This window comes from Rutidosis leptorrhynchoides, chromosome 5 (assembly GCF_046630445.1).
Source record: "Rutidosis leptorrhynchoides isolate AG116_Rl617_1_P2 chromosome 5, CSIRO_AGI_Rlap_v1, whole genome shotgun sequence".
Taxonomy (NCBI): domain Eukaryota; kingdom Viridiplantae; phylum Streptophyta; class Magnoliopsida; order Asterales; family Asteraceae; genus Rutidosis; species Rutidosis leptorrhynchoides.
Genome location: NC_092337.1, coordinates 99,335,901 through 99,361,657, shown reverse-complemented (window position 1 = coordinate 99,361,657; position 25,757 = coordinate 99,335,901). Strand labels below are relative to the sequence as shown.

General features: G+C 37.2%; 1 protein-coding gene across 1 annotated transcript; it reads left to right on the top strand.

Moving 5' to 3' along the window:
• The first annotated feature begins 21,817 nt into the window (after positions 1 to 21,817).
• On the top strand, positions 21,818 to 24,849 carry LOC139848871 (uncharacterized). The gene is made up of 6 exons (XM_071838556.1): positions 21,818 to 22,321; positions 22,557 to 22,763; positions 22,882 to 23,190; positions 23,399 to 23,481; positions 23,937 to 24,378; positions 24,463 to 24,849. The coding sequence occupies exons 1-6, from the start codon at positions 21,818 to 21,820 to the stop codon at positions 24,847 to 24,849; spliced, it is 1,932 nt and encodes a 643-aa protein (XP_071694657.1).
• The last annotated feature ends 908 nt before the right edge of the window (positions 24,850 to 25,757 follow it).

Here is a 25,757-nt window from a genome sequence, read left to right as displayed (position 1 = left end):
TCATCATCATCTAGGCAACCTGCTCCAGAACCTGAACCAGAAATGCAATATGAACCGGAGCAACAACAGGAACAACAACAACAACCTGATCAACACGTACCATATTATGATGCGCAGCAAGAATATATTAATGCCTACGTAATTTTTCCGATTCATCCGATAGTAGAACACCCAACGATTCATGAAGCACAGTTGCATCCCAATTTGAGATTTGATCGAAGCTGGAGAGATTACCCAACATATCAAAGTAACAAATTCAAATTGGTAACGAAAAATGTAGAAGTGCCGAGGGTAATCGATTGGGAGCCTTTGGAAAGGGTCCAACTAGCTAACTCAGTTAGATTGCATCTGATCCAAAGGTATGGCAGCTCTTCTTTTCCCGATTGGGAACGTTTATTCACCATTCGTAGGCCTGTATATAAGGAATGGTGTGTTGAGCTTATGAGTACTATAGCATTAAATGCGAATGTAGATAGGTTAGATGATAGAAGTTTTCTTAGATTTATACTTGGCCGTAGGATGTATAGGATGTCCATGCTGGACATGGCCAGGGCTTTACAGATTTACACTCCTAGTGAATTACTACTACCTGATTGTATGAATTTGATTTATCATGGTGAAAGGGTAGATAGGAATTTTGACGCGAACGCCGTCTGGAGGCGTATGTCAAATTATAATGTTTTTTCGCTAGGAGGAAGACACTCCTACTTAGATATTAACAAAGCAGAGCTACGTATTATACATAGATTTTTAGCTAATTCGATTACACAAAGAGGTAAAAACAAGGAGAAGATGACATTACATGACTTATTTTACCTTAAGTGTATTCGAAACAATAGAAGCTTTGTTAATATTCCCTACTGTGTTGGTTTTTATCTGTCCAAAGTGGTAGCCGGAATACAGGAAGGGGGAATAATAGGAGGAGGTATTTTTGTTACTCTCATTGGAGAGTATTTGGGTGTAGATAGGGATCAAGGGGGTCCACTTATGGTATTTAGGGAACAGGATGATACCTTAGGATTGAAGGTCTATCAGGGTGCTAAGGTATTGAAGAGCAGATGCAATCAGGCAGTACCATGTGTTGGTCGTCATCCACAGGTAGAGAGAGGTTCAGATGAGGAAATGGAGAAAGCGGATGACATTAGGGATGTCATTAGGGAGGCTATGACTGACGTCTACCAGCATATAGATGAGGTAGAAATGACAAACCAGGATAGACATAGTCGATACGAGCAGTGGCAAGCCCGGAATGAGTACGAGCATTCTAGGCAACGACAGCATGATAGATGGCACTATCATTAGCATCAGATCATGAGCCAGCTATCACCTCAGGATCACTACGTACTGACCCGACCTGCTTACTATCCTCCACACCAGCCCGATATGCGACCACCATTTACTCTCTACGACCCTAACCAGGCCTATCAGTACACCTATAACCAACCATGGAACCCGCCCGACGACATGAACTGGAACCCCTATCCAGATTGATATAGTTCCGTTGGTGATTTTTATGATTTTTATCTTTTTATCATTTTTATTTATTTATGTTTAAACATATTATATTGTGATACTTTTATGTAAGTTTTAAACATTTTTTATTATGTTGTACTAATATTTCATATTTGATTTGAAGGTGGGATGTTAAGTCCCATTTCAAATTACCATGCATGTTAATATATGTATGTATGTATTTTGTCAATTGTACACAACAGGGTAAAACAGCGCATTTTCAAAGACTGACATTAAGTTCAGCAAAAGCTACTAATTTTGAAGACAAAACGAAAAACAAATGTGATGTAACAACAAGACGGAATGAACAAATGATGTGCACCATTTGTCATTCATTAAACAAACGCCAATATGTTTGGAAACTTTGGTAAAATTTAATCATTTTTCTACGCTAATCACCCTCTATAATTTAAATTAAAACTGATTTCTTGCAAATGAGGGCATTGCAAGGTCTTAAGTGTGGGAAGAGGTTAAATTCTTTCGGATTTTTAAATTTTTTTGACTTAAACACTTGGTTACCATTAAAAATACTAGTAACGCAGTAGTTGTATTAGAATCTAGTGCTCTCTGATAATAAAGAACAGCCCTAGTCTTATATACTGACTACCCAATTCTAGTAAAATTGCTCAAAATTTTCAAATAAATGAATTCAAAATCATGTTTATACAAATTTATGAACAATAAAACTAGGTGTTAACACCGAAATTATTGTTACCTCGGAAAGGACATAAATTGAGAAACAACCCAAAATGTTAGAATTCATTTAAAATGGAATAGAGGACAATAAAAAGGCAAAGAAAGGAAAATAAAAGCCAAGTGTGGGAAAATTTACCAAGTTATTTAAAACATATATCACATATTTTTGTACAAATAATTGAAGATACTTTTGTTTTGGACAAAGTTAACCGTTTTACCCGGTAAATTATAAGATATTTGAAAGAAAGATGGATCTACACGATGAATCAATTCCATCATTAAAAGGAAGTAAGTCTTCCGAAAAAGACACGCTTTTCTTGATTTAGGTCAGGAAGTTGTCGTCCAGACCAGCTGTAGGTTGACGAAAAATCTAGAAAAGTCATCTCTAAAATCAGCAGGAAATCCACGGACCTCAGCATCAAACAGGGTCGCCAAGTGGTCAGACTTATCCTAACTATGAGAGGATCTGTCTCGTAAAATGGAGAGGGCGCCGTGCAAATTAGCTTGATAAGACTAATGAATCAGATCCCCAGAAAAGATAATCTCCTTAAAGATCAAAAATCAACTTTTAAGACTGATATTACTCAATCCTTGAGATTGACTTTTAAAGATTGAGAATTACAAACTCATGGAATTCGATGATATCTAAACTCGAGCTTGAACGAGAAAATATTTTGATAAAAATTACAAACCGATTTGTTTTCTGAAAAACCCATTTTTAATGTGTTCATTACCATTGAACGTAAAATCCTAGGAATTCACCTGGAATTCATTAGGTCACCTGAACCAAATCAGGTGTCAACCGTAAGAACGGTGGTTGCATAGCATGATCGAAGACAGGACCTTGTGCCAGACCGAAAAACCATAAGGGTGAGCTTTACCATTGCTCCTACAAAGGATAGTAATTGCATCCGACACGATATAGACCATAATTAAAAGCATGTCACGGGACATTACCTTAAAAGTTGCTTGTTCAATGCTTTCCTTTACAACCGGACGATAGTGTACCGAAAGGTAATATACGGAGAAAGTATACTGGACGTGTTGCTTTCCTAATACAAGGTTATCAAGTGGGTGACACAAATCCGTAAGTTTTGAGCTAAAATTTTCAAATCTGAAACCCACCAAACCCACAAAAACAATTTGCAAACACCGGTGAAGAGTTATTCCGGAAAATTTATCTAGGGTAAAAGCTAGATTGAATTTTCAAAAGATCAAATATTTTCATAAAGATCCAATTTCCTTAAGGATCTAAATTTTCATAGTCATGTGGGACTGTAAACCACATCGCTACTACCATTGTTCATACCGCAGTATTAAAAATCACTGATGTACAAAGTGTGAAGAATAAAGAAGTGATTCTAATATTTTTATTTCAAGACTATATTGCTTGAGGACAAGCAACGCTCAAGTGTGGGAATATTTGATAATGCTAAAAACGAACATATATTTCATAGCATTATCCCTCAAGAAAGACAAGCTTTTAGTTACAATTGTTCTATTTACAAGTGATATTCGTTTAAATAATAAAAGGTGAAGACAAAAGACAGATTCGACGAATTGAAGACGCAAACGACCAAAAAGCTAAAAAGTACAAAGTACAATCAAAGTGGTTCAAATTATTGATGAGAAACGTTAAAAAATTACAAGAGTACAAGATGCAAAACGCAAAATACAAGATATTAAATTGTACGCAAGGACGTTCGAAAATCCAGAACCGGGACCAGAGTCAACTCTCAACGCTCGACGCAACGGACTAAAAATTACAAGTCAACTATGCACATGAATATAATATAATATATAATTAATTCTTAAAATTATTTATATATTATATTATTTAATAAAACTGTCGGCAAGAAGAAAACAACCAAATGTGAGCTATCCCAGCTGGCCATGCGATCGCATGGCCAGGAAGAAGGAATTTCATGCGATCGCATGGAGCCAAATTGCTGGCCACATCTATAAATTTCGCAGTTTCGGCCGAATATTAACACATCTTTTTCTCTTCTCTATCTATCAACGTATTATATATATATATATATATATATATATATATATATATATATTATAATTTTAATTTTAATTTTAATAATAATGAGGGTATGTTAGCGAATGTTGTAAGGGTGTAAGTCGAAATTCTGTCCGTGTAACGCTACGCTATTATTAATCATTGTAAGTTATGTTCAACCTTTTTAAATTAATGTCTTGTAGCTAAGTTATTATTTTGCTTATTTAAGCCGAAGTAATCATGATGTTGGGCTAAAATATTAAGATTGGGTAATTGGGCTTTGTACCATAATTGGGGTTTGGACAAAAGAACGACACTTGTGGAAATTAGACTATGGGCTATTAATGGGCTTTATATTTATTTAATTAAATGATAGTTTGTTAATTTAATATAAAGATTTACAATTGGATGTACCTATAAATAACCATATACACTCGATCGGACATGATGGACTGGATATTTATAAGTACTAATAATCGTTCATTTAACCAGACACGGGAATGGATTAATAGTTAATGGACTTATTAAAACAGGGGTGAATTACATACAAGGACACTTGGTGTAATTATAGTTTAAGTCCCCAATTAGTTAGAATATTTGACTTCGGATATAAGAATAATTTGACGAGGACACTCGCACTTTATATTTATGACTGATGGACTGTTATGGACAAAAACCAGACGGGCATATTGAATAATCCAGGATAAAGGACAATTAACCCATGGTAATAAACTAAAATCAACACGTCAAACATCATGATTACGGAAGTTTAAATAAGCATCATTCCTTTATTTCATATTTAATTGCACTTTTAATTATCGCACTTTAATTTATTGTCATTTTAATTATTGCACTTTTAATTATCGCAATTTTATTTATCGTCATTTTATTTATCGTCATTTTATTTATCGCACTTTTATTTATCGCAATTTCATTATTGTCATTTACTTTACGCTTTAAATTAAGTCTTTTATATTTTTAATATTTTACATTAGGTTTTAACTGCGACTAAAGTTTTAAAATCGACAAACCGGTCATTAAACGGTAAAAACCCCCTTTTTATAATAATAATATTACTTATATATATATTTATATTTATACAAATATAGTTTTAAAAATATAGCGTTAAACTTGGCTAGCTCCCTGTGAAACGAACCGGACTTACTAAAAACTACACTACTGTACGATTAGGTACACTGCCTATAAGTGTTGTAGTAAGGTTTAGGTATATCCACTCTATAAATAAATAAATAACTTGTGTAAAATTGTATCGTATTTAATAGTATTTCCTAGTAAAAATTAATAGTATTTTATACCCTTCTCTTTAACATCAATATTCAAGTGTTTGGCCAATGTAGGTTAATACGTATGTTACATATACATATTTTAGCACTGTGAATATAAGAAGGTACTCAAGCAAGATTCTTTAGTTTGGTTTCGACAAAGTTCTTTATACTTTATGTTGTACTTTGAATTAAATTTTGATGAATTTCACATTTCTTACATAGCTTAGAATTTGTTTATATCAAATGTCATTGAGTTTATATATATCTGATAGCAAACAGATAAAATGATGATTGCGAATTGTTCAGGAGGCTAGCTTAGTTAGGTTGGCCATGAATGCTCTTCAAGGTTTAGAGTCATCTCTAATAAGCATCAAGAAACTATGCACAATATTCCGTTCTGATCCAATAGGCAGAACTTTTCACCGAATTCCTAATATGTGGAACAAGTCTGTAAGTACAATTGCTCTCGAGAAGATACTTAGATCCTTAGGTTGCATGGGAACTGAAGTTTTCCTGCTTCATAAATTTGTTGATCATTTCACAAACTTAAATTAGGATGATGCCACTTCAAGAAGAAGCAATATGCAAGCTGAGTCAGAAGTAAAAGCAAGATGTTATCCTCTATATAGTTTGGTTAACCAGGTTTTTGCGGTTGCGATTAAAGATATCTTTGTAACGACCCTGGTTTTTCCTACGTTATTTATTAATAATTATTATTATTAATACGCTTGATTAAACGAATGTATGTTATTACATTTACATGTTGCTTTAATTGCCCGTACTTGAACTTTAAATGCCCGAAACGTCTTTGTGACACCCGGAACTTGCACGAATAATATTTTAAGATATTATTTACATTCATGATTAATTTTATTAATCATTTTAATTAACTAAGGTGATAGATTAATTACTTGGGCTTTATTTGGTTTAACTAGAGATTTATTGAACTTGGGCTTTAATTAATGAAATGGACTCATGACTTGGGCTTCCAAGCCCACCCTACTATTATTAGTGGACCTTTAGCCCACTCTTACAAGTGTAAGTGATACTTGAACATTAACTAGCTAGTTTTGGTTCACTTGGAATCTAGTTAACATACACTTCCCATGCATGCATCCCCATTATCCAACTTTTGAAGCTTTACTTGCAAGTGACCACCAAACTAATCCCTCCCCCCCATTTTTCTGCTGCAAAAACCGTCCCCCTATGTCCTTGGAGGGAGTTCTTTTGGTTCATTTTTGTATTACTTCACCACTTGTATTTTCTCTCATTCAAACACACATTCATCTCCCATTTTCTCTCAACCATTCTCTCTCACTTTTCTCTACTTACTTGTAAGTAATATGAACTTTTCTCTCCTCTTTTTCCTTGCTAAAAACTGATTTCATAAGCATTCATCATCATCAATCTTTGTTTGTTGTTTGATTCTTGTTACATGTTGTTGTTACTTACTTACTAACTTTCAAGAATCTAACTTCCTAGTTTTGATTCTTCATAATATCTTGTATTTATCAAGAACATCCAAGAACATAATCTATCTAGTTATGTTCTACATATTTTGTTTCAAAAGATTAAAGTTCATAGTTGTATAAACTCATTACTTGTAGTTCTTGAAGTAACTTTAAAGTTACTTCACTTAAAGATCAACTTGGGTTGAATCTTTAAAAGTATGAGCAACTATGAACCATTTTCTTATTTAGTTAGTTTTCTACTTTATTTTATTTCAAAAGATTTAAAGTTTATAATCTTTATAATTGTTACTTGTGTTCTTGTTTGTTGTATGTTACTAGAATACCACCTTCATGGTTGGTTTAGGCTTATCATTCATTTTCTTTATTTCTTATTGTTAGTTGCTTACTACACATTTGAACAAGGACATGAAACCAACAAGAGCTTACACTTTGGTGCAAGTATCATGGATCCAACACTTGGTTGTGATCTTTCTTAGTGTTCATGAACTTGTTCATAAACTTACATGTAACCTTGGTTCATCAAACACTTACAACACTTGCACTTGAGTTATGATGGACAAACCTTGGTCAAAATGATGTTAACACATCAACGAGTTGTACACTTGAAGCTATACGCATCAAGGATGAGAACCGTGATGAACATCAAGCACCGAGACAACCGGAACTCTCCAAAACCCACTGTTCTGTCCAAAACCTACTGACCTGATGCTTCTGGAACAGACCAGTAGACCTGGGCTGTTCTAACCTTGATTTTTAGATAGAACTTTTCGAGTAGATAACTTTTCATATAGGACTCGTCTTAATCCGAGTTACGGTTTAGGATTTATGGCCCTCCGATCGTTACCATGTTCTTTAACGTTGTGCAGAAATTTCTGACCTACTCGCACTTAGACCGTCGCCACGGTCAAACCAAGACGAGTTTGCTTCTGTAAATTTTACCACACTTAAGGGACTCATAGACGGAGCCATGACCACTGGTCTCACCTTAATTCAGTAAGGGTAGAGGCCGTGGTGACTGACCGAAGTCAGCCTTTGTTTTAAACGACTTTCATAAACGAGTCTTACTTGTTACCTTTTGTTTAATGATGATTGATGATGACCCTTATGACCTTAATTACGTACTTGTAAACCTTTTGAGACGACTTATTGACTTAGTGCTATTTGACTTAGGTTGAGGACGTTTGGACCGTTACTTGCACACCACTTTCCGACTACTACCTTACCATTACTACTAATCATTGTGAGTTATAGCATTCCCTTTTTACTTTAACTTATTTTGGGAACTGAGAATACATGCGGATTTTATGTTTTACATACTAGGCACGAGTACTTAAACTTTATATATGTGTGGGTTATATAACGGCAGAAACATTCCCTTTAGCTCGGTAACGTTTAATCATTGGTTTTTGAACCGTGAACGCGAATCTTAGATATGGATCCATAGGGTTTGACATCCCCACTCGGGCTAGTAGCGCTAGCATTTAACGAGTGTTTAATACTTCGAGGTTATACGCACTTGCCAAGTGCACTTTAAGGGGGTACATTAAACGTTAAGTTAGTTACCGGGTGCCCACGGTTAAGCATATACTTTTACATACTTTTGAATCGCTCGTTGTAGCACTGAAATCTCGTGGCCTACTTACATTACTGTTATACTTAAACTATAGCTCACCAACCTTTGTGTTGACCTTTTTAAGCATGTATTTTCTCAGGTGCTTGAAGTCGCTTCCGCTATCTTACTAGTCGTGCTGTAGAACCCGCTGCCTAGAGTTGTTATCGCATGACTACTTATGTTGCATTCAAACTTTTTACTTATGAATTTATGATATGTAACGACCATTATGGTCACGTACACTTATTTAATGCTTCTACTTAGTGAAGCATACTTTGATTTGTAAAACAATTGACGTATGTTATGACGTCACTTTTATTAATGAATGCAAACTCTGTTTTGAAAACGCATATAGTACTTAACCTTGTAATGATCCTGTTGTTGATGGTCCGTACATGATGATTTAGTACGGGGCGTCACATTTGGTATCAGAGCATTGGTTGTAGGGAATTAGGATGCATTAGTGAGTCTAAGACCGACCCGAGTAGGATTCACTAATAGGGCTAATCTACAACTTGTTAGTTTACTTGTTTCCGCTGAACTTACTGCATGCTGCTGCTTACTGTTACTGCTATATGCCGTATGCTACTACGTGATTTCACTACTGCATGCTAATATTTACTTTCGATTGCATGATAGTTTCGTACGATTACTGATATTGCCATGCTACTTATTGTTATACATGATTTAAACTGTTGGCCTATTATTTGCTAGCTTTATGACATACTGACATGGAAAATTTATTTTTCCTTGTTCAGATGTCGGACGTTCCACCTACTGACATCCCGAGCGGCTCAGGCCCCGTTGTTCCACCCACTGCTGCACCTGTTGCTGCTGCTGCTGCCGACATTCCGGCCCCGACACCCACTGGCGACCCCGGCGCCTCTAGTTCTGGAGCTAGCTCTAGTGTGCCTATCCCGACGCCTTCTTCCAGACCCCTGAGGCAACTGGCACGCATTGGTGGCATGGAGATCCCCGCGGAGTTCGGGGAAGGTCCCTTCCGTAATCACTGGGGCACACCTTGCCGACGCACTGCCGACGGCCGCTTAGCCGTGATTACGCCAGGCCGACACCGACAGATGTTGGCCGCTTTCGGATACGTTGAGCCACCCGCGCCACCACCGCATGATTCAGACGACGGTTCTTCCACCGATGCTTCTTCAGACGACACCTCATCTGACGACTCCAGTGATGAGGAGGATCCCGCTGACCGACCGATTCAGGCACCTTCTACCCCGCCGAAGAAGCGGTATCGCTTCGCTGGCATAATTCCTGGCCGTACTATCACTGACGCTTATGGTCGGCGTCGTAGGATCACTGCTCGTAAACGGCTGGTGCCGTACCCCGCCGACCCACTGATATTACCGTCTCCACCCAGAGCCGGACCATCCACTTCAGCACCACCGGCTCCACCTGCACCGCCAGCACCACCTGCCCCACCATCTTCCTCTAATGAGGAAATGAGGCGGGAGATTGAGATTCTCCAGACTCGAGTTACTGAGCTCGAGGAGCAGATGACTCATGTTTTGGACATCTTGTACCCACCATCGCCGTAGGACTTTGTACTAGATTCTGTATTGTAATCTCTTTTGTAATTTCATATTTCACTTATGTAATGTACGAACTTATTGTAATGTATGAACTTATTATCATTAATGAATGGAATTTGTGTTGTTACTTTGTGCGCAAGTGTTCTATTTACATTATCATATCATGGTTTTGTGGTACTTATATATGCTTGCATTACTTAATCAACATGTGTTGTGCTGCTTTCATGTTGGTTGTTATATACTATATTATTATTATTTGCATAATGGATTTTGACTTGAGTCAAAATGTTTGTATAGAACATCATGGCCAACGGGAGATCTATCCCCACCGCGGCACAAATTGAGGAAATGATTAACGAGCGAGTCGCTGCTGCACTAGCCGAAAGACCACCCCAAGTTCCACCACCACCGCCTGTCAATCCACCTGTCGTCCGAGATGGGTGTACTTACAAGGAATTTCAAAACTGCAAGCCACACTACTTCAGTGGCACTGAGGGACCCGTCGGTCTCACCAGATGGTTCGAAAAGTTGGAATCGGTATTCAGGGTTAGCAATTGTTCTGAGGCTAACAAAACGAAATTTGCATCTTGCACGCTGTCTGATGGCGCGCTCACATGGTGGAATACCATGGCCCAAGCGAAAGGAATTGATGAGGCGTATGCTACGCCTTGGGAAGAATTTAAATGTGCTATGATCGAGGAATACTGTCCGAGAACCGAGATTCAAAAGATGGAAATCGAATTTATGCAATTGAAGACCGTAGGGAACGACCTTGACAGCTACAACCGTAGGTTTTTGGAATTGGATCTTATGTGTCCAACCATGGTCACCCCCGAATTTAAGCGTTTGGAGAAATACTTCTCGGGACTTCCTAAGTCCATCAAGGGTAATGTTACCTCATCCAAGCCACCAAGTGTTCCCGAAGCAATGCGCATGGCGCATACTCTCTTGAATCAAATCATCCTGGACGAGCCGGAGAAGGCTAAGTTTGAAACTGTTAGTGGTGAAAAGAGGAAATGGGACAACAACCACAACAACAACAGGGGTAGGAACTATGATCAAAACCCGGCAAAACGACATGAAGGGTTCAGGCAAAACAACATGCACAACAACAACACCAACCCCAACAACAACAACCGCACCAATCCGAACTACAAAGGAACCTTACCACAATGCAATAGGTGCTACAAGCACCACACTGGGTATTGCAATGTTATCTGTGAGAAGTGCCAACGATCTGGACATGTTGGCAAGGATTGCAAGGTTACCACTTTGAATGTGAAGCCAAACCACAACAACAATGGGCCTAAGAAGTGTTATGAATGTGGAAAGACGGGCCATTTCAGAAATGAGTGTCCTAACAAGCGTAAGGATGGCGGACCACCACGTGCTAGAGCCTTCAATGTTAATGCAAGGGACGCTCGCGACAACCCCGACTTGGTGACTGGTATATTCAAGATCAACAATCTTTTAGCTTCTGTCCTATTTGATACTGGTGCCGATAGGAGCTATGTGTGTAGACATTTTTGTGATAAGTTAGATTGGTCGTTAGTTCCTTTGAAGGAAAGTATGCTTGTCGAGGTCGCCAATGGAAAACTTGAAAAGGTTGACCATATTAGTCGTGGAGCTATTATCAACATAGCTGGTGCAGATTTCGAAATTGATTTGATACCTATCAAACTGGGAAGTTTTGACGCGATCGTCAGTATGGATTGGTTGAGCAAGATAAAGGACGATGTTATCTGTGGAGATAAAGCACTTCGCATACCACAAGGAGATGGTGAACCACTGGTTATCTATGGAGAGAGATGTACCTCGAAGTTGAATCTCATTAGTTGTGTGAAAGCGCAAAAGATTATTAAGAAGGGACGCTTTGCTGTCCTAGCACATGTGAAAGCGGTAGAAACTGAGGTGAAAAACGTGAACGACGTTCGAATTGTGAACGAATTTTCTGATGTCTTCCCAGAGGAATTGCCTGGATTACCGCCGCCGAGGGCAGTAGAGTTTCAGATTGACTTAGTGCCAGGAGCTGCACCTGTAGCTCGCGCACCTTATAGACTCGCACCTTCCGAGATGCAAGAATTACAGAGTCAACTACAAGAGCTATTAGATCGAGGGTTTATCCAACCAAGCTTTTCGCCTTGGGGCGCACCTGTGTTGTTTGTAAAGAAGAAGGATGGATCCTTCCGTATGTGTATCGACTACCGTGAACTCAATAAATTGACTATCAAGAATCGATATCCTCTTCCACGAATTGATGATCTTTTTGATCAACTACAAGGATCGAGCGTTTATTCAAAGATCGATTTGCGATCCGGATATCACCAGCTGAGGGTGAAGGAAAGTGACGTGATGAAAACTGCATTCAGGACCCGTTATGGTCATTATGAGTTCCTCGTGATGCCATTCGGTTTGACAAATGCCCCTGCCGTGTTCATGGATCTCATGAATCGTGTCTGCAAGCCTTACTTGGATAAGTTTGTTATCGTCTTCATAGATGATATCCTCATCTACTCTAAGAGCGAAGAAGAACATGAGCAACACCTTCGGCTAGTGCTTGAACTCTTAAGACAAGAGCAACTTTACGCCAAATTCTCCAAGTGCGAATTTTGGTTGAAGGAAGTACAGTTTTTGGGTCATGTTGTGAGCGACCAGGGTATCAAAGTTGATCCCGCCAAGATTGAAGCCATCAGCAAGTGGGAGACCCCCACTACTCCAACGCATATTCGCCAATTTCTAGGTCTCGCCGGTTATTATCGAAGGTTTATCGAAGGATTTTCTCTGATTGCGCGTCCTTTGACCGCACTGACTCACAAAGGCAAGAAGTTCATTTGGGAACCCACACACGAATCAACATTCCAAACTTTGAAGAGGAAGTTAACCTCCGCACCTATCCTATCACTCCCTGAAGGCAGTGACGACTTTGTTGTTTATTGCGATGCATCGAAGAGTGGTTTTGGTTGTGTACTGATGCAACGATCAAAGGTTATTGCCTATGCCTCCCGCCAATTGAAGATTCACGAGCAGAACTACACTACACATGATCTTGAACTTGGAGCCGTTGTCTTTGCACTCAAATTGTGGAGACATTATTTGTATGGAACTAAGAGCACTATCTTCACCGATCACAAGAGTCTCCAGCACATCTTCGATCAGAAGCAATTGAATATGAGACAGCGTCGATGGATCGAGACGCTCAACGACTACGATTGTGAACTCTGTTATCACCCTGGCAAGGCCAATGTTGTAGCTGACGCTTTAAGCCGAAAGGAGAGGACGGCACCTCTCCGTGTTAGGGCTCTGAACATCACCATCCATTCGAACCTCAACAACCAGATCAGAGTAGCCCAAGTTGAGGCTCTCAAGGGGGAGAACATATCTCACGAGCATTTGAACATACTTGTCTCTCGATTCGAGGTTAGAGAGTCTGGACTCCGATGTTATGCCGGAAGAATTTGGGTACCTTACTATGGAGATCTACGAAGCCTGATACTTGATGAAGCACACAAATCAAGATATTCGATTCACCCCGGTGCAGGTAAAATGTACCACGACCTTAAAGAACAGTATTGGTGGCCGAATCTTAAGAAGGACGTTGCAACTTATGTTGGGAAGTGTTTGACTTGTTCGAAAGTTAAGGCCGAACATCAGAGACCTTCTGGGTTACTTCAACAGCCGGAAATCCCACAATGGAAGTGGGAAAGGATCACAATGGATTTCATTACTAAGCTGCCAAAGACGGTGGGCGGATGCGATACTATTTGGGTTATTGTTGACCGCCTCACCAAATCTGCACACTTCCTAGCGATGAAGGAAACTGATACAATGGAAAGACTTGCTCAGCTGTACATCAAAGAGGTTGTATCTCGTCATGGTGTACCTTTATCAATCATCTCCGATCGCGATCCCCGTTTTGCTTCCAGATTTTGGCGTTCTTTGCAAGAAGCCATGGGAACTCGTCTTGACATGAGTACTGCTTATCATCCTCAGACTGACGGGCAAAGTGAACGAACGATTCAGACCTTGGAGGACATGCTGCGTGCATGTGTCATTGATTTTGGAAAGGCCTGGGAAAGGCATTTGCCACTCGCCGAATTCTCGTACAACAACAGTTATCACTCAAGCATTAATGCTGCACCTTTTGAAGCATTGTATGGTCGTAAGTGCCGATCTCCTATTTGTTGGGCCGAAGTAGGCGAAAAGCAAATCACCGGACCCGAGGTAGTTCACGAAACCACGGAGAAGATTGCTCAGATCCAAGCTAGACTTAAGACTGCCCGTGATCGCCAAAAGAGCTATGCCGATCTTAAACGGAAAGACTTTGAATTTAATGTTGGTGATCGTGTAATGTTGAAGGTTGCACCTTGGAAAGGTGTGATCCGTTTTGGAAAACGTGGAAAGTTGAACCCACGATACATTGGTCCTTTCGAGATCTTGGAACGTGTTGGACCAGTTGCTTACCGTTTGGATCTACCAGCACAATTGAGCTCAGTTCATCCTACCTTCCATGTGTCAAACTTGAAGAGGTGTCTTGCTGCACCCGAACTCATCATACCTTTGGAAGAACTTACTATCGAGGACAAACTCCACTTTGTGGAGGAACCTGTTGAGATTATGGATCGTGAGATCAAAACTTTGAAACGCAACAAGATTCCGATCGTTCGAGTACGATGGAATGCCAAACGAGGACCTGAGTTTACTTGGGAGCGAGAGGATCAAATGATGCGAAAGTATCCTCACCTTTTCCCGACTCCTCCATCTACTTCAGCTTAAATTTCGGGACGAAATTTTCTTTAACAGGTGGGTAATGTAACGACCCTGGTTTTTCCTACGTTATTTATTAATAATTATTATTATTAATACGCTTGATTAAACGAATGTATGTTATTACATTTACATGTTGCTTTAATTGCCCGTACTTGAACTTTAAATGCCCGAAACGTCTTTGTGACACCCGGAACTTGCACGAATAATATTTTAAGATATTATTTACATTCATGATTAATTTTATTAATCATTTTAATTAACTAAGGTGATAGATTAATTACTTGGGCTTTATTTGGTTTAACTAGAGATTTATTGAACTTGGGCTTTAATTAATGAAATGGACTCATGACTTGGGCTTCCAAGCCCACCCTACTATTATTAGTGGACCTTTAGCCCACTCTTACAAGTGTAAGTGATACTTGAACATTAACTAGCTAGTTTTGGTTCACTTGGAATCTAGTTAACATACACTTCCCATGCATGCATCCCCATTATCCAACTTTTGAAGCTTTACTTGCAAGTGACCACCAAACTAATCCCTCCCCCCCATTTTTCTGCTGCAAAAACCGTCCCCCTATGTCCTTGGAGGGAGTTCTTTTGGTTCATTTTTGTATTACTTCACCACTTGTATTTTCTCTCATTCAAACACACATTCATCTCCCATTTTCTCTCAACCATTCTCTCTCACTTTTCTCTACTTACTTGTAAGTAATATGAACTTTTCTCTCCTCTTTTTCCTTGCTAAAAACTGATTTCATAAGCATTCATCATCATCAATCTTTGTTTGTTGTTTGATTCTTGTTACATGTTGTTGTTACTTACTTACTAACTTTCAAGAATCTAACTTCCTAGTTTTGATTCTTCATAATATCTTGTATTTATCAAGAACATCCAAGAACATAATCTATCTAGTTATGTTCTACATATTTTGTTTCAAAAGATTAAAGTTCATAGTTGTATAAACTCATTACTTGTAGTTCTTGAAGTAACTTTAAAGTTACTTCACTTAAAGATCAACTTGGGTTGAATCTTTAAAAGTATGAGCAACTATGAACCATTTTCTTATTTAGTTAGTTTTCTACTTTATTTTGTTTCAAAAGATTTAAAGTTTATAATCTTTATAATTGTTACTTGTGTTCTTGTTTGTTGTATGTTACTAGAATACCACCTTCATGGTTGGTTTAGGCTTATCATTCATTTTCTTTATTTCTTATTGTTAGTTGCTTACTACACATTTGAACAAGGACATGAAACCAACAAGAGCTTACACTTTGGTGCAAGTATCATGGATCCAACACTTGGTTGTGATCTTTCTTAGTGTTCATGAACTTGTTCATAAACTTACATGTAACCTTGGTTCATCAAACACTTACAACACTTGCACTTGAGTTATGATGGACAAACCTTGGTCAAAATGATGTTAACACATCAACGAGTTGTACACTTGAAGCTATACGCATCAAGGATGAGAACCGTGATGAACATCAAGCACCGAGACAACCGGAACTCTCCAAAACCCACTGTTCTGTCCAAAACCTACTGACCTGATGCTTCTGGAACAGACCAGTAGACCTGGGCTGTTCTAACCTTGATTTTTAGATAGAACTTTTCGAGTAGATAACTTTTCATATAGGACTCGTCTTAATCCGAGTTACGGTTTAGGATTTATGGCCCTCCGATCGTTACCATGTTCTTTAACGTTGTGCAGAAATTTCTGACCTACTCGCACTTAGACCGTCGCCACGGTCAAACCAAGACGAGTTTGCTTCTGTAAATTTTACCACACTTAAGGGACTCATAGACGGAGCCATGACCACTGGTCTCACCTTAATTCAGTAAGGGTAGAGGCCGTGGTGACTGACCGAAGTCAGCCTTTGTTTTAAACGACTTTCATAAACGAGTCTTACTTGTTACCTTTTGTTTAATGATGATTGATGATGACCCTTATGACCTTAATTACGTACTTGTAAACCTTTTGAGACGACTTATTGACTTAGTGCTATTTGACTTAGGTTGAGGACGTTTGGACCGTTACTTGCACACCACTTTCCGACTACTACCTTACCATTACTACTAATCATTGTGAGTTATAGCATTCCCTTTTTACTTTAACTTATTTTGGGAACTGAGAATACATGCGGATTTTATGTTTTACATACTAGGCACGAGTACTTAAACTTTATATATGTGTGGGTTATATAACGGCAGAAACATTCCCTTTAGCTCGGTAACGTTTAATCATTGGTTTTTGAACCGTGAACGCGAATCTTAGATATGGATCCATAGGGTTTGACATCCCCACTCGGGCTAGTAGCGCTAGCATTTAACGAGTGTTTAATACTTCGAGGTTATACGCACTTGCCAAGTGCACTTTAAGGGGGTACATTAAACGTTAAGTTAGTTACCGGGTGCCCACGGTTAAGCATATACTTTTACATACTTTTGAATCGCTCGTTGTAGCACTGAAATCTCGTGGCCTACTTACATTACTGTTATACTTAAACTATAGCTCACCAACCTTTGTGTTGACCTTTTTAAGCATGTATTTTCTCAGGTGCTTGAAGTCGCTTCCGCTATCTTACTAGTCGTGCTGTAGAACCCGCTGCCTAGAGTTGTTATCGCATGACTACTTATGTTGCATTCAAACTTTTTACTTATGAATTTATGATATGTAACGACCATTATGGTCACGTACACTTATTTAATGCTTCTACTTAGTGAAGCATACTTTGATTTGTAAAACAATTGACGTATGTTATGACGTCACTTTTATTAATGAATGCAAACTCTGTTTTGAAAACGCATATAGTACTTAACCTTGTAATGATCCTGTTGTTGATGGTCCGTACATGATGATTTAGTACGGGGCGTCACAATCTTGGATGGTTACATTGCTGCGTTGGATACAATATCTTCGTCTGTTTGTTTCAGATGGTTATCAAATAATGATAAAAATATGCCATCTGTTTCTACTTTGGGATTTGGCTGTCTTTCAATTGTTGGGCAATCTGAAATTACACTTTTGGAGGTTTACCTTCATACAAAAGAACTGAGGAATCAGATTAAGGTTATTGGAAGCATCTGCAATGTGCATAATGTAGCTTGTTATTTTACACTTTCACCCCTTGAAGATTTACATATAAGCCATTGATATTTTATTTTAACAAGTTTTCGAACCCTCGCTTCGCGCCAGGGGTTCGGTTTTCAACGTATTTTATTGCGTTTAATTTCTAAAATTATTTCGTGGCTAACGATAATGTCGTTGAAGTGCAACTCGAATCGAACTAAAAGGTATAACTCGTGAAAGATTTAAATGTTATTTTAAATTAACAATATATGTGCATCTCCGCGTTTCGCTATGGAATTGTCGACTTTTAAAAATTTAACGCAAAATCAACGTGTATGAAAAGTACCCCAAACATTTAGCGTTTTTTTAAAAAGAATCCGTTTTGCATATAGTTAGTAACGTTGTGTTATTAAAATTATTTCGAGTTTAACGATGATGCCGAAAAAATTTAACTCGTTGCGAGCGAGAAGATATGACCTGTTGAATATTTGGGTGGAGTTTATTTAAGATTTTTTATGAAAATGTTGATTTGGCATTTGACCCCCTGTTTGGGGGGCCGGTTTTAATGTTTGAACAAAGTGAGGGGGTTTTTTTTAGCAAATTGGAAATTAGTAAAAAAAAATGACGAAAATACCGCTGGTACTGTTCACCTTTTTTGTCTAATAGTTAATATGGGAATTTATTTGTGGAATGGAATATTAATATGGAAGGGGGACTATTATTTATTATTTAGTAATTCATAAAATTGTGAAATTCATATTTGAGGGAAGTTTTTACAAAAAATTTAGCAAAAATAGTTCAGAAACCAAATTCCACCCCCTCTTAACTTACACTCACACTCCCTCCGTTCAATTGCCGGAGATCACCCCCAGCCAATATCCAATTCGCCGTTTGTCTCCCGAAACCCTATTTCAATTTAACCTATAATATAATAAACACCAATCGATTACCATACCCCTCGCATGGCTGTTGATACAGACTTCAAATCACTATTAAATAAATTAAAAGTAGAAGATCCATGGCTTTCACCTAGACCTTGGGAATCAATACCTACTGAAAGTGGTCTCACTCCTACCACTTCAACGTCTTCTACTAATTCTAGACGATTCTATGACACATCGTCTGTTTCTATAAGTTATTTTGGTACTTTACCCCTTATCTATGTTGCTTTAAGAAATGTGAACTCTTGAATTTGTAATTTTAGTGATTATTTTTATACCTTTTTGACTCATAATTACTTTTAATTTGGTTTATTAGCAATTTGTGTATGTATGCAAAACCTAGACACTCTTGATATTCAAGTGTTTGGCCAATTTACGTTAATACTTATGTTACATATACATATTTTAGCACTGTGAATATAAGAAGCTACTCAAGCTAGATTCTTTAGTTTGGTTTCGACATAGTTCTTTATACTTTATGTTGTACTTTGAATTAAATTTTGATGAATTTCACATTTCTTACATGGCTTAGAATTTGTTTATATCAAATGTCATTAAGTTTATATATATCTGATAGCAAATAGATAAACTGATGATTGTGAATTGTTCAGGAGGCTAGCTTAGTTAGGTTGGCCTTGAATGCTCTTCAAGGTTTAGAGCCATCTCTAATAAGCATCGAGAAACTATGCACAATATTCCGTTCTGATCCAACAGGCAGAATGTTTCACCGAATTCCTAACATGTGGAATAAGTCTGTAAGTACACTTGCTCTCGAGAAGATACTTAGATCCTTAGGTTGCATGGGAACTGAAGTTTTCCTGCTTCATAAATTTGTTGATCATTTCACAAACTTAAATTGGGATGATATCACTTCAAGAAGAAGCAATATGCAAGCTGAGTCTGAAGTAAAAGCAAGAAGTTATCCTCCATACAGTTTGGTTAACCAGGCTTTTGCGGTTGCGATTAAAGATATCTTGGATGGTTACATTGCTGCGTTGGATACAATATCTTCGTCTGTTTGTTTCAGATGGTTATCAAATAATGTTAAAAATATGCTATCTGTTTCTACTTTGGGATTTGGCTGTCTTTCAATTGTTGGGCAATCTGAAATTACACTTTTGGAGGTTTACCTTCATACAAAAGAACTGAGGAATCAGATTAAGGTTATTGGAAGCATCTGCAATGTGCATAATGTAGCTTGTTATTTTACACTTTCACCCCTTGAAGATTTACATATAAGCCATTGATATTTTATTTTAACTAGTTTTCGAACCCTCGCTTCGCTCCGGGGGTTCAGTTTTCAATGTATTTTATTGCGTTTAGTTTGTAAAATTATTTCGTGGCTAACGATAATGTCGTTGAAGCGCAACTCGATTCGAACTAAAAGGTATAACCCGTGAAAGATTTAAATGTTATTTTAAATTAACAATATATGTGCATCTCCGCGTTTCACTATGAAATTGTCGACTTTTAAAAATTTAACGCAAAATCAACGTGTATGAAAAGTACCTCAAATATTTAGCGTTTTTTAAAAAGAATCCGTTTTGCGTATAGTTAGTGACGTTGTGTTCATAAAATTATTTCGAGTTTAACGATGATGCCGGAAAAATTTAACTCGTTGCGAGCGAGAAGATATGACATGTTGAATATTTGGGTGTAGTTTATTTAAGATTTTTTTATTAAAATGTTGATTTGGCATTTGACTCCCCTGTTTGGGGGGCCAGTTTTAATGTTTGAACAAAGTGTGGAGGGTTTTTTTTGGCAAAGTGGAAGTTAGTAAAAAAAAATGACTAAAATACTGCTGGTACTGTTCATCATTTTTGTCTAATAGTTAATATGGTAATTTATTTGTGGAATGGAATATTAATACGGAAGGGGACTATTATTTATTATTTAGTAATTCATAAAATTGTGAAATTCATATTTGATGGAAGTTTTTACAAAAAATTTAGCAAAAATAGTTCAGAAACCAAATTCCACCCCCCTCTTAACTCACACTCACACTCCCTCCGTTCAATTGCTGGAGATCACCCCTAGCCAATATCCAATTCGCTGTTTGTCTCCCGAAACCCTATTTCACATTAACCTATAATATAATAAACACCAATCGATTACCATACCCCTCGCATGGCTGTTGATACCGACTTTAAATCGCTATTAGATAAATTAAAAGTAGAAGATCCATGGCTTCCACCTAGACCTTGGGAATCAATTCCTACTGAAAGTGGTCCCACTCCTACCACTTCAACATCTTCTACTAATTCTAGACGATTCTATGACACATCCTCTGTTTCTGTAAGTTATTTTGGTACTTTACTCCTTATCTATGTTGCTTTAAGAAATGTGAACTCTTGAATTTGTAATTTTAGTGATTATTTTTATACCTTTTTGACTCGTAATTACTTTTAATTTGGTTTATTGGCAATTTGTGTCTGTATGCAAAACCTAGACACTCTTGATATTCAAGTGTTTGGCCAATTTAGGTTAATACTTATGTTACATATACATATTTTAGCACTGTGAATATAAGAAGCTACTCAAGCTAGACTCTTTAGTTTGGTTTCGACAAAGTTCTTTATACTTTATGTTGTACTTTGAATTAAATTTTGATGAATTTCACATTTCTTACATGGCTTAGAATTTGTTTATATCAAATGTCATTGAGTTTATATATCTCTGATAGCAAACAGATAAACTAATGATTGTGAATTGTTCAGGAGGCTAGCTTAGTTAGGTTGGCCATGAATGCTGTTCAAGGTTTAGAGTCATCTTTAATAAGCATCGAGAAACTATGCACAATATTCCGTTTCGATCCAACAGATAGAATGTTTCACCGAATTCCTAACATGTGATACAAGTCTGTAAGTACACTTGCTCTCGAGAAGATACTTAGATCCTTAGGTTGCATGGGAACTGAAGTTTTCCTGCTTCATAAATTTGTTGATCATTTCACAAACCCAAATTGGGATAATGTCACTTCAAGAAGAAGCAATATGCAAGCTGAGCCAGAAGTAAAAGCAAGAAGTTATCCTCCATACAGTTTGGTTAACCAGGCTTTTGCGGTTGCGATTAAAGATATCTTGGATGGTTACATTGCTGCGTTGGATACAATATCTTCGTCTGTTTTTTCCAGATGGTTATCAAATAATGATAAAAATATGCCATCTGTTTCTACTTTGGGATTTGGTTGTCTTTCAATTGTTGGGCACTCTGAAATTACACTTTTGGAGGTTTACCTTCATACAAAAGAATTGAGGAATCAGATTGAGGTTATTGGAAGCATCTGCAATGTGCATAATGTAGCTTGTTGTTTTACACATTCACCCCTTGAAGATTTAGATATTCAAACAAAGTTTCATGGCTTCCCAAGAGGTGGTAATCTTCTCACCTACCTGTATACAGAGCTGAAGGTCCATATTTCTTACTATTATTTTCTGTTATGTATAATTCCACTTGATATATATGTTTTGTTATGTTCATCTTTATTCTATTCCCTGTTAGTATCTCTTTTAGACTAGGCTTCATTTCTTATTGTCATGATCCTTTCCTATTTAAGTTCCAGGATCTTGAAATTGTGATTAGTGATGAAATGTTACACTGCATGATATATATGTCTCTTTTAAAACATTGTTATGAACATATTAGGTTGCTGATCTAGCTCATTGTGCTCTTCTCAAAACTCTCTTCATTCGCTCATGTGAACCGTATTTTGGCTTTATAAGATCATGGATTTTCAAAGCTAAAATTACTGATCCTTTTAATGAGTTTATAGTGGTCGAGGCTAAAATTGAACAACCTTGTTCTATTTCTAACACTGCATTCCTAATTGACTTTCCGTCCGCTACCATCAGGGTAAATACTATATTATATTATATTGTCTATAATCATCTGTTAAGAGTTGTTATATCGAAAATATTGTGTTAGTACTATTGTAATGCTTATTTTATGCAATTCCTAATTTGTATTCCAGGAAAAAGAAGGAGTTATCGTTCCTTATTTTCTGAAGGAATTTTTAAATCCGCTTTGTAGAGCGGGTCAACAGCTTCAAGTATTAATAAAATTGCTAGAATTTTCTGATGGTGTTGGCAGTTGGAACCGTACATATGAGGATTTTCTTCCTTATTGGAGTAAAATGGCAAGTTGTCGTTTGTCACATTCAAATATGAGTTTCAGTAAGGAAGGAATTGAAATGGTGGTACTTGCAAGGAGTGACTACTACAAAATTATGATGGAAAAACTTGAAAGTCGTTTGCCAAACTTAGAATTCAAATATCACCAGGTGAGTTTCCTTCATCAATTGATTTAATCTGTTTTGACCTTTTCATGAATATTTCGTAAGTGGTAAGCAGTCATTGACCATTTACAAGTAGCCAAGTAGGATTTAATGCTAGTTTTCTTTGATTGTATAAGAACATTTATTTATTTGTGTGTATGGTTTATCTCATAATGTAATAATGTAATGCTTACGTGGAGGTTATGGCTCACAGGCAATTGCGTACTCTACATTACCCACATCTGCAGATATTGGTACATCAGTCTCACCTTCAGTGAAGAATGTCGATCAAAATTTGTAAGATCTATATGTTTATGTATGTATAGAATAATCAACATTGCACTCGTGTTTATAAAATAGCATGATGTCCATTCATGATAAGTAATAGTAAAATCATAGGCTATTAACTCCTTTTAGACAGAGTAATATATTATAATTGGAATTTGATGACTAAAAGGCATGTTTTTTTCCTTATTTGTATATGACAAAGATTCTATAATCCTCTTTAATAGATGATCTGTATATTAAGGTATACTCCCTTAATAAAATTTGAATGCCTAGAAAATATTATATACAGAGAAATATGTGAAGATTCCCTTGACTACATATATTCATTCATACATATATATGGTTATTAGTAAAGATTCTATAATTCTTTTTAATAGATGATCCTTTTTTTTAATATGTATATTTTTTTTGAGGTTTCAATAAGTTGTCTGAAGCATTAATCTCTTAGTCATTATGACCGTCAGGCCTCTTGAAGAAGTTGATGAATCTAGCATGACTGGTGAAATATCTTATATGGATGACCATTGTTCATCTATTAACAATTCTGGCGAAGAAAATGCATCTGCATCTGAGAAAATAGCTGATTTCGTTCATGATTCAAAAGATCTGGAGAAAAAATATCTGTCTGCTTTAGAAATTAGTTCAGATACCTTTGTCAACTTCATGCTAAAAAAGTCTTCTCAAACTGAAATTCCAGTTACGCATGGCAAACTTAGTGGTGGATGGCCACTTAATCCCACTGCAAAAAATCCTTATTGTAATGGCATAGGGAATATAGATGAATATAATCTAAGCTCACGAGTTCTTGAACAAACTAAATCTTATCTGTTGGATCTAATATCCAACGACAGTGAACTAGACAACGAGACTGCTAATTTGAGTTTGAGAAACTTGAACTCATGGGAGGTTAATTGTTCTAACCAAATACTAGGAACAAGCAAGCTTTGAGAAAAATGGGCTAAAGTCTCTTTTCCTTCGTTTTACTTTAAGCTCGTTAAAGATCCGTTTACTGAATGTGTGGATAGGTTAGGAAATTTTGACCGAGTTGACCAGTTCTCGGTTTCAGTTAATAGTGTTGTTACCAAGAGAAACTCCCATAAGAAAGAGCAATTTGGTGATGTGTCTACTGTAGAGAAGAATTCATTACGTACTAATGTACGTCTCGATACGGAAACTTATCATCGAGAACAAGCATTTTTATCAAACGTATCTGGTGGTGGTTGTTGGAAAAGTCTTCTTGATTGTGCCGGCAACAAAAATGATATTCGCCCTGTTAAGCATAACCATAAAACCAGTGTGGCTGCTGATATTGAGATACCATTGGATTTTGTTCTTGAGAAATGCTTGTTGGAGGAAATTCAACTTCCGTATCCTTAATTTCTTACAATTAACATATTAAAATTTTTTAATCACAACCTTTTTTAGTATGCTGTTTGTTTTCTATGTTTTTTTTGTGCGAATAGTTTCATCCCTATGAAATAGACACCCAACAATTTGGTCTGTGGCTTTATCCTTATCATACACCCAACATCTTCTCCTATTTGAAATCAACAATTACTCACTACACTAATTGCGGAGAATTTTTTTATTACTTTATTGCCCATGTGAACAGCAACCTTCACAGGGGTATTTTGGTAATTTCACATTCTCTTTTCTTTTTCCCATTGTTATCTACTAATGATGCTCGTGAAAGCATGCCAACATGTTGAGTTGTATAATCTGTAATTGACTATTTAATAAGACAGAAAATATTAAGCCATGGTAGAAACTGTACTTTCTGCCAAAGTAAGGGGTTCATGTGTCTCCTTAACATGAATAGATATACGTATGTGAGTAAATTGACAATAAAGCTACTTGAGGAAGGTTTCTCTTTACAAGAACATTTGCTGGCTTTACGACGTTACCACATGATGGAATCAGCAGACTGGGCGGACTTGTTTATCATGTCACTCCGACATCATGTATTATGTTATTACATGATACTCATCTTATGCTTTGTTTGATGATCCTATACTAAATTCCCGTTTTTTCTTTTAGAAATGTATGCAACAGAGGCGGATAGAAGCATATCTGAAATTCAGGGGCTTTTAGAATTCTCAGTTCAGAGGTCTTCATGTGAAAGAGACGGTGATGCGTTCGTGCAATATACATCTTTTACCCTCTAAATTCATATTTGATTTAAACACTACAATCAAGCACGTACAACTAACGAGTACTTAGAACCCGGTTATTATAGCACTTTGAAGTAAGCATTCTTATCAAGTTCGTCCCAAGAGACACGGTGT